A 10036-nucleotide genomic window follows, 5' to 3' on the forward strand; every position below is an offset into this window, starting at 1 on the left:
AGACTTCAATATGGTTGCTTTTTCTCTCTTCCATATTTTTCCCGTTATCTGAAAAATATTTCAAGTGGAAGACGACCGTGATGCCGGCCTGTGTCCTGGGTTCAGTCTGCCTCCGTGCAGCCCTCCTGGTCCTTGCCTCTCTCTTTGCCCTCAGCCTTCTAAGAAACAAAGAAAGCTGGTCATGGAGCCTTCCCAGGTTCACACAGTGACTCTCAACCAGGGGTAGAAAATGTGTCAAAATGCCCTAGCCTGGGCTGGGATGGAGATGAAGGGGTAGAGAAACCAACACATCCCTAGAGAACATGCAGTTGCAGATGGGAGTGGGTCCAGCCCTCTGGTGGGCTGGGAGGGAAAAATAGTTGCAAAGCACTGATTAAAGTATTGATGTGCTTGAATTTTGAGCTTCTCCTGGGCGGGAGTAAAGTGGCTTACAATTCCATTTCTACCTTGTCGGGCATGCTGGAGGTGCTTGGTAAAAAAACCGGTGGGAAGAATGCTCACTGAGCCCGAAGCCACCAATCTAAAGGGAACCGACGAGACAGGCATTTTGAAAATCAAGGCCCAGGAACGCCAGGGTAGAAACAGGAACCCTCCTGCAGGGCCTGGGGCTGCAGAACCAGGCTAGGAGCTGAGCCTGCCCCTCAGGAAAACTGGAGTTTGCACTCAAAGGGCAGTCAGGCAGCACAAAGGAGCAGAAGGGTCAAAGCAGAAGCCCCTACACATTGTGTCCGTAAAAGCTGCCTGGAGAGGAAGCCTGGCCAGGGAGAGCCTGTGCTCTGCAACCTCTCCCAGGGCGGAGACGGAGCTGTCAGAGAAATGAGCCAGAACTGGTGTGAAGAGGTGCAGGGCCCCAGTGCAGTCAGCTGACCCCGCTGAGCAGAACCTGTGAGTTTGGGCTGACAGCCAGTGGTTCTGGGCCCCCTCGGACCCAATGCCTCATTTTTTTTTTTTTTTTTTTTTCCGGTACGCGGGCCTCTCACTGTTGTGGCCCCTCCACTTGCGGAGCACAGGCTCCAGACGCGCAGGCTCAGCGGCCATGGCTCACGGGCCCAGCCGCTCCGCGGCATGTGGGATCTTCCCGTACCGGAGCACGAACCCGTGTCCCCTGCATTTGCAGGCGGACTCTGAACCACTGCACCACCAAGGAAGCCCCAATGCCTCATTTTAAATCCAAATATTTTCTAACACAACATTGTAAATCAACTATTTCAATTAAAAAAATATGTAAAACAAGTATTTTCATTTCTTCTATCCTGAATTGAAATTCATAGATAATATAATGATTGTGTCTATAATCTTAAAAATCAATATAATACCATAACTATAACATAGGAGAAATGAAAAGCAATGTATAATATAATATGTATTTCTATGTAAATACTCAGGAATGATTGCACTTGGAAGGCAAAAGAGCTCCTGCAAATCTCCCAAATGCCTGCTCGGGTTGATACTGCTCCATTGGGACCCCTGCTCTAGCCCCGGGGTAGCCCCTAAGTCGCTGAGCTCCTGGGCCAGCCAGGTGGCTCCTCCCACTTCCCAGCAACTCACCCTCTGGCTGCAGGAGAGGAGGTGGGCGGCAGGACCCAGACTGGCCCATTCTGGCTCTGCTGCTGACTCATGGGGCATCTGTAGGGACCAATGCAGCAAGAGGTGGAGAAGCTCCGTCAGTGGTGAGGCCTTCCCGGAGTCCCCAGTTATGCATAGACACCGCCCCACCCCCCCCACCCCCGCCAGCTCCATCCTCTGCCCCCAGCTGCCAGCTTCCTGCCCAGTGATGCCACAGAAAAGGGAGCCCAGGAGGGTCAGCTGGAGAAGGAAAGCTCTGGCAGACGGACTTCACTTCCTCAAAAATCCCAGGCAGCACAGCGGGGTAAAGGTCAGGTTTCTTTAACTGTTTCACCTGGGTGCTCCGGATCCTTTTTCTTCACCTGTCTGGTCTCTACTTTAGCAACAATGTCTAACAGCACTCTAACTGTGCCTCGGACCCCCAGCTTTGGCAACAGGAAATCTCCAGCCCTGCTCATCTAAAAGCCCAGAGAAGGGATGAAGCTGCATGGGGAGAGCTCAGTTCCCCCAGCACGTGGCAGTGTGATGCAGGGGGCAGAGCGTGTCCCCTGAGTTCAGCAGCCCTGGGTTCAAATGCTGACTCTGCAGTCTGTCTACCAGTGTGACAGCAAGTTACTTAGGTTCTCTGCACTTAAAATTCACCAGTGGTAAAATGAGAAGAAAACCTACTCTGCTGGGTTAAGCATTCAGCAGGATCGATTTTAAAAAAACAAACACCCAGCCCAGAAACAAAAGTTTTTCCTCCTCTCAAATATCAGAAAGGGAGCTGAGAGTGACAAGAAAAGCAGGGCTCAGGGAGCCCCAGAGAACTAGTTTCAAGTCCAGAATCTTGAGTGCAGGTGGCACACCATGTACGACGGAAATAATGACCGCCTGTTGGGAGAGGGATGGGTGTCCTCCGGGGAGCTCTGCCCTGGTCAATCCCACGGCCCCCATGAACTCCGTGGCGTCTTCGCCGCCTCCACTTCCCTGCTTTTGCCCCAGAAGCATCTCCAGGGCTTCCAGAGGAAAGCCAGCTGGAGCGTTTACTGTATGGACTGCTGTTTGGTCCACTTCCTCTGCGATCACTGTGTACTGAGGGTAGGGAGACCATAGCCTTCCTCCTTCAAACCAGTATCATATGTACTAGGGAGATAATGTGGTCTCAGTTTAAAGCAGGAGGGCAGGAGGAAAACTTCCCAGCAGAGGCATCGTATCTATACAACCCCAACCCCTCTAGAGCTTTTTTTTTTTTTTTAACCGTGTGGACAGTTATCTGCAAGGGTTTGACCCGCTTGTGCCTAGAGGGGGAGCGTGGGTCTGGTGACCTCAAAAGCCCTTGGCAGGGCTGGGGACCAGTGGATCCTTCTGGGACGGAGGGTCAGGGATGCCGGGGGTGGGGGTGGGGGTTCTGCAGGGACCCACCAGCTCCGGGGCCACCCGGTACAGAGAGCTGAGCGGTGGTACAGGAAGTTGAGGCAGGTGGCCGTGTAGAGGTCGGCGTAGCGCATCATATGGTTGGAGAAGAGCGTCTGGCGGAAGCCGCAGCGGAACAGGCTGCCCATCGCGCTGTAGCACTGGTCCAGCTCCTGGGAGACTCGCGGGCAGAGATCCCATCCCCGCCCACCCCACCCCCTCACCCCCACCCCTGCAGCCCACGACGGGGAAGGGGCTGCCGTGTTGCCCGCAGCCGGGGTCTTTGGGAAGTGGGGCAGCTCGCCGCTTTGCCACGGACCCCACTTCCCGCTTCACAGTTAGTTTCCTGCCTGGCCCTGGAGAGTGACCACCCTGCACTAAATTCTCAGCATCACTTACCTTCTGATGCCTCCTCAGAGGGCTTTGCAGGAGGCCCACACGCCCAGTCCCCACTCCGGCCCCCCCAACAGGCCCCCCCCCGCATCACAGGCCCTTCTTTTAGAGTCTAGAAAACTGGTCCAGATGTTACTCCCAGAGTGACTGAGCAGCACATGTGCCTCAGTTTCCCCGTGAGTAAAATAAGGATGACGATCCCCGCCCAGCCCACCTCGCGGGGCTGTGGGAGGATCAAATACCCTACAAGAGGCTCAGCAAAGATCCTTCACTATTGGTCCCAGCTGGGCCTGGGAAGGCCAAGTGGCCTGACTCCCCTTGATGTGGCCTGTGGGACTCTCCCAGCTTTGGTGACTGGTCAAGTAATACCACAGGGAACGTGTCCTTTCCACCGGCCCTAGATCCCGTCTTCTCAGGCCCCTTGTCTGGCTGACCCCAGACGCTAGCCGGGTGGTCGGTCACATGAGGACCCAACCCAGGAGGCCGGCACTTCTCAAGGTTAACGGTGGAGACTGAGGAACTGGCTAAGCCCCACCCATCACCCCGCAGGCCCTTTTAAGAGCATACTGCTGTCATTCGTAATATGGCCAGCAGGGGCCGCTGGCTGACAAGGCCAGGTGGCGCTCCTGACGACTGGGGGAGTCGTAATTGGGCTCTGGGGTCTGGGACGGAGCGGATCCAGTCAGGCCTCCCGGAGGCACACGCCCTACCTTCAGCCCCCTGGGCCCATCCCCTCCTCCCTCGGCACCCCGCTCTTACCCGAATCTCCCTCTTGGTGGAGCTGATGAGTGGCAGCCCGGAACTGCTGCCATCCGTGTGCCTGGTGCAAAAATGGCCACATGACCCAGGAAGAGAGGAACGGCCCCCCAGGCTCCAGGCACAACCTCCCCAGATCGAGTTGGGGACACCAGTGGGGGGTACTGGGCTGGGTGTGTGCCCGTGAGATGGTAAGCGTCCTCAGTCCAGGCTGGTGGGTCAGCAGGAAGGGCCTAGAGGTCACAGTGTGAGTGTCCCAAGGGGGTCAGAGGGGTCCCAAAGTCCAGTTTACTAGGGAAGCCCACCCTGAAACAGATCGTGATTTCCCGACCACTCTGGCGAGGACCCCGCTGCCAGGCCTGGACATGGACCATTACCCTCCATCCTGCTCCCCTCCCCGGGCAGGGGTCACAGGTCAGGGCTCTCACTGGTACAGGTCCGCCAGTTGCATGTCCAGCCTCTTCAGCTCCTCCATTCGCTCTGAAAAGTGGACAGGGGACAGGGGGCTTGACAACCCTGCCCACCTTTGTCCCAGGCCTAGCTCAGCTAGTTGAGGTGAGGGTGGAAAGGCCACTGGGGTCTAGGCTCCCCCTACTGTGTGTATAACATCCTTCACCCTTTCCTTACATCGAGGGAGACTCTGCCCAAGGCAGAGCAGGGACGGTTGAGGAAGCTGACAGGGAGTCAGGTGACCCGCCCAAGGTCACAAGGCAATGACTCAAACCCAGCCCTTAGGACAAGCCCGGATTGTTTGGGTTCAGAGCAACTCCTGACCCCGAGGATACAAGTCATTCCCGGCTGGGAGAGTGGACCTTCCACTCACTAAGATTCCTCAGGGTGGGTAAGGAGGGTGGGTTCAGTGAGGAAGGAAACCTCGGACTACAGAAACACCACAGGACTCTGGAATCAGGAGACAGGATTTGAGTCTCAACTTTAGCCCTTCTGGCTGTGTGACTTTGGGCAAGCCGCTTAACCTCTCTGGGTCTCTTGTTTCCTCGTGTATAAAATAGATCTGCTCTCACAAACCACAGAGAGGACGGTATTATCACGGTCACTACCAAGCCCCCCGCAGGAGAGAGGGGAAGATGTGACCATGGTGCCCCCTGCTGGCCCCCCACGTCTCACCCTCCTCTCAGGCCCAGATGTCCAGCTCCCGGGACAGCTCAGGAACCACCAGGCAAGTCCGCCAGCCCTGCCGCTCCTTGGACTTGAGGATGTCCCCAAAGATGTGGTCCCCGACGTCCAGGATGTCCTTCCCCCGCACCCCGAGCAGCTTGCACACTGCGTCTGACGACCCTGCCCGACCATGGGAGGACAGGCCCACTCACAGCCCTTCCTGTCCTGGTGGGCAGCCTGGGGACATGGGCTCCTAGCTGAGAGGTGGCGCCTGTGGAGGGACGGGGCGGGGAGCCAGTACCTCCAGAGTAGACGGCACAGTGCTGATGGGTCCCCGTGCTGGTGCCCACGCGGAGCTTACCCATGTCCTAGAGCAGGCAGAAGGGGTGCCCTGGCCAGAGAGGGCAGGGGGCTGGGATTGGCAGGGGTGACCGTGGGGTGTGGGAAGAAGGAGACGGCAGAGGGCCCTGAAGGGGTCCCCTGCTTCCTTGCTTCCAGGGACAGACAGACAGCAGAGCAGCAGCTGCTAAGGGCAGATCAAGCCTGAGAGGCGGGTTCCCTCCCCACAGCGTGGGCCACGGGTCATGGGGGACGGGCCTCGGCCCCTGCATTACCGTCCTGAGCTGTCTCAGCACCGTTCCCTCCGCAAAGAAGCAGGGCTTCTGCGTGTCCACCACGATCAGGTCGAAGTAGGACCTCCAGGGCCTGCAGGGGGTGGGCAGGTGCAGACACAAGTGCTCAGCCTGGGAATCTGACCCGCCGCGGCTCACAGGTCCTCAGCCAGGTCCCTGCCAGCCCCTGCCCCGCCATACCCGGCCGGATGCCCGCCCAGGCTCCGCCACGCTCTGGACCGGTGAAAGCTCGCCAGCCCTCGCATCTCCTGCCCGCCCACGTGCCCTGGCCCTGGCCCTCAGCAGGACTGAGACATCCCGGGGGCAGGACCCCGGCAGTCTGGCCACGCAGCCATGCTGGCATGGGAGGCTCACAAGCTATAGCAGCGGAGGCCAGCGCTGGATGTCGCGTGCACCGCGTCAGCCTCCAGAGCCCCTCACGGCAGAGTCAGAGACGCAGGGGCACGGGACAAGAGCACAGTCCCCGAGCTGCAGACCCGCTCACCGGCTTGCCTGCCGGGTCCCCGCAGGGTGTGTCATGCCCCCTCCCCCAGGCCTGCTACAGCCTCTTCTCGCCCCCTTCCCCACCCACTTCCGCCCCAACCAGCCCCTCCCCAAATACCTGATGGCCTCTTCACTGCCTTCTCCAAGGCCGTGAGTGGCCTTCCCCACCCCTCCAGGCTCCTCCTGTGGACCGGCTGAGGTCACTGGTCTCCCACCCACGGGGGAAGTTCCAACAGACCCACCCACGTGAAACGACCCACACACACACTTGCCTCTTCGTCCAGCGGGGGGCTGGCCATGGGAAGGGCCCCAGCAAGGTGGCCCAGCCCGGCCCTGCCTGCCCTTGACACAGCCTCCCCCAGCCAGGAGCGTGGCCCTCACCTCACCAGTGCCAAACAGGTAGCTCCGGATGGCCTGGCGGGGACAGGGCAGGGGTCAGGGCACCCAGCTGAGATGGGCCAGGGGCCACTACCTGCCATTGCCCTCACCCCACAGGCCATGCTGGGGACCACAGGAGCGAGATGGTGGGAAAATTGCTTCTTCCACTGAGATCTAAAAAGGCCAAGAAATGGAACCCAAGATGCCAACCAGGCAGTGGGCGGAGCAGGGTCTTGGCTGCTGTTTCCTGCAGTGCCTCAGTTTCCCCAGGGCCAAGAAGGAAGCAGTTCTCTGGCTCGGAGGCTGAGGGCCTCCCCCGTCACAGGCACATGCACGTCGGTGTAGTTGTAGCTGCCGGTAGCCAGGAACACCTTCCCTACCTCCTTCCTCTTGCCCCGCAGGATGGGGATTCCCGCCTGGGTCAGAGAGAAGAGCAGCCTCCAGGGCTGGGGTCTCCCCAAGCTGCCCCGGGAGCCCCTTCCCAGGTCTCAGCCCCATGGGCAGGGGGCCTCAGGCCAGGCAGGAGGGCGGGGCGCAAGGCCAGGGTGCACAGCTCTGTCCAGATCTCGAGGGGAGGCCAGGGAAGGGGGAGCAGCCCCAGTGCCCTGGGGAGGAGGGGGACAAAGGGACAGGCTTGGTCACGACCCTGGTCTATAGCCACTCGCATCCTTCTCCATGTATTTCTCCAAGTCTTCTGGGGTCCTCTCCTTGAGACAGCCCCGCGGGAGGGAGCAGAGCTGTGAACGTGTGTGCGTGCGTGCACGCGCGCGTGCCTACACATGCCTGCATCCAAGATGAGGGAGCCCAGACCACCAGCCTCCACGGGAAGAAGAGTGAAACCTTATGGGGTCTGGGGGCCTGGGCCACTCACCGAATGGTGGACGTTATCCACGGCATCCGTCACATCCTGGAAGACATGAAGAGGTTCCCATGCTGATCACCGGTGTCACAGCTGGGTCAGGCCAAGAGCGAGGCTGATAAGGGGCCCTGATGTGACCACCAACCCTGGACCCCTACCAGGGGGACCCCTCCATCCACAATGGGCCCGACACTGGGCTCATGTCCCAACCCTCCTGGCACGGGTGTCACCCCGTGGGGGCATCAGTTACAAGGTTGGGGGCCCCTACATCCAAGGCCTTCCCTCTGAGCTCCTGGAGCCCCTCAAACCCCTCAGGAGGAGCCTCTGCCCTCTGGCGGGGCCCCCATTTCCGGGCTTGGCCCCTAAGCTGCACAGTGTCCTGCTGGTCACCCAGGGCCGCAGCGGGGAGGGGCATGGAACTCACTGGATGTAGCGGGAGCAGCCAGAGAAGAAGCCCAACAGGCAGACGTAGAGACAGGTTTCTAGGGCAGAGGGAGGCTGGTCGGTCGCCGGCCCGAGGATCCAGGCAGCAGCCCGCCAGGCCAGAGCCAGGACCAAAGGATCACCTCCCCCCACCCCCATCAGCCCTCACCAGGCAGGTTGAAGAGCGTGATGAGGGTGTGGGACCGCTGCAGCTCATCCCTCTGAATGAACTTACTGGGGTAGAAACTCCAGATCTCGGCCCTAGGGAAGGGGTGGGCTGGGTGCCATGATGCCCCTCCCCAGCGCCTCCCAGAGGCCAGGACAGGCCCCGCCACTCTTTCCCGCCTCTACCCATCCTTCTCTCCCTCCTTATCCAGCTGGCATTGCCGAGCCCCTGCGATGTGCCCGAGTCACCCCCGCCACTGTCTTTCCTCCAGCATCCTCGCCCCGCACCCCGTTCCTTACTCCGGGAGGAAGGAGAAGCCATGGGTGCCCAGCAGCCCATTCCCGCGGGCGTCCACCTTCAGCAGGTTTCCACAGGGCGCGTCAAACACCAGCCCCCCGGGAGAGGGCACAGAGGTTGTGGATGAGGCACCAGGGCCAGTGAGTGGGCCCAGCCTCCCGCCCCGCGGGCTCCCGCACCTGGTGGGGAAGGCAGGGTCGTAGGTGCAGCGCAGGATCTCGTGTGGGTACCCGACGCACACCAGGCGCTCCAGCAGCAACTCGAAGGCCAGCGTCTCATAGGCCGGGGACTTGTAGGCTGTGGGCCAAGCAGACCCAGGCCGGTTGGTGCCCGCCCCCTGCTCCCAGCCCCAAATTCCCCTCACTCCCCTCCCCCTCCCAGCCAGAGTGCAGTCCATGTTGAAGCCAAGACAACAAATCTTCCCCAGCTCCAGGCTGCGGTTGACAAAAATCCTGGAAGGGGAAGGACACTGAGATCAGCCCCCCAGACTCCAAGACCCAGGGCCTCGCGTGTGTCTGGGCACATGCGTGTGAGCGCGTGTGCAGGGCTCCGTCTCAACGTGGGAGTGTGCTGGGGGCATCCCCGTGCGCGAGGATGCGCCGTTGTCTCTTTCCTGAGCGGGGTCACTGTGTCCAAGTTCAGAGAGGATGCGTTTGTCACAGGTGGGCAGCACATATCCCCACGTCGGCGTGCGTGGGGGGAGAGCACCTCCCTCCATGCCAAGTGTACACTGTCAGGTTTCCCTCTGACGGGTCACTGCCCACCTACAGAAAGATGTCCCCTTGTGAGTGCAGGGGCTGGTCTGTGTTCTGAGTGTCACCATCCCTGTGTATGAGCTGCTGTGTTGTGTGGGATATGTCAGGAAATGGGGTGTTTGTAAGATCCCCCCGACCCCCATCCCAAATGCCCATCTCACCGCTGGTGCCAATCCTACCCCAGGGCCTGTGTCTCCCCTCTGGGCCCCCCAGGCTCTCCCCCGTCCACACAGGCCATCGCTGCCAGGAGTGAGGAGACAGCGGCCCCCTCCCCAGCCATCTGCCTGCTAGCAGTGAGACCCAGCAGCTCCCGTCTCCCTCAAACACTTCAGACACCACTGACCCCGTGGGCGCCACCCTGGGCCCCCATCTCCTCCTTTGAGGGAGAAGAAAGCCAGGACAGTCTCTGGCATCCCCTCTCTTCTCTAAGAGAGAAAATAGTAATGATCAAGGAAGAAGAATTCATCCGTATTATGCCACCTCCACTTCTAGGGCTTGTGCCCCCAAAGACCTCAACCACCTAGAATGTAGCAGAGAACACAGAGTGAAGCAAACATGGCGTTTACAAAAGCGGAAGACGCGTGTGCTTTAAAAATAAGAGTATCGGGACTTCCCTTGCGGTCCAGTGGCTAGCACTCCGCGCTTCCAATGCAGCGGGCCTGGGTTCGATCCCTGGTCAGGGAACTAGATCCCACGTGATGCATCTAAAGATCTTGCATGCCGCAGTTGAAGATCCCACACGCGGCAACGAGGATCCTGCGTGCCGCAACTAAGACCGGCACGGCCAAATAAATAAATAAATACGTAAGAAAGAAAA

At 59.6% G+C, this 10036-nt stretch overlaps 1 protein-coding gene across 1 annotated transcript; it reads right to left on the reverse strand.

Moving 5' to 3' along the window:
• Positions 1–3926: 3926 nt before the first annotated feature.
• On the reverse strand, positions 3927–9457 carry NT5DC4 (5'-nucleotidase domain containing 4; the record flags this gene model as incomplete). The annotated part of the gene is given in 18 exon segments (XM_082672769.1): positions 3927–4016; positions 4114–4174; positions 4539–4590; positions 5236–5242; positions 5246–5406; positions 5528–5594; positions 5841–5931; positions 6213–6273; positions 6728–6755; positions 7043–7131; positions 7381–7438; positions 7591–7634; positions 7637–7671; positions 8003–8060; positions 8171–8262; positions 8467–8801; positions 8847–8916; positions 9399–9457. Coding segments are annotated over 18 exon segments (1458 nt in total).
• Between the last annotated feature and the right edge of the window lie 579 nt (positions 9458–10036).

Source organism: Grampus griseus, assembly GCF_964374135.1.
Source record: "Grampus griseus genome assembly, chromosome: 15".
Lineage (NCBI taxonomy): Eukaryota > Metazoa > Chordata > Mammalia > Artiodactyla > Delphinidae > Grampus > Grampus griseus.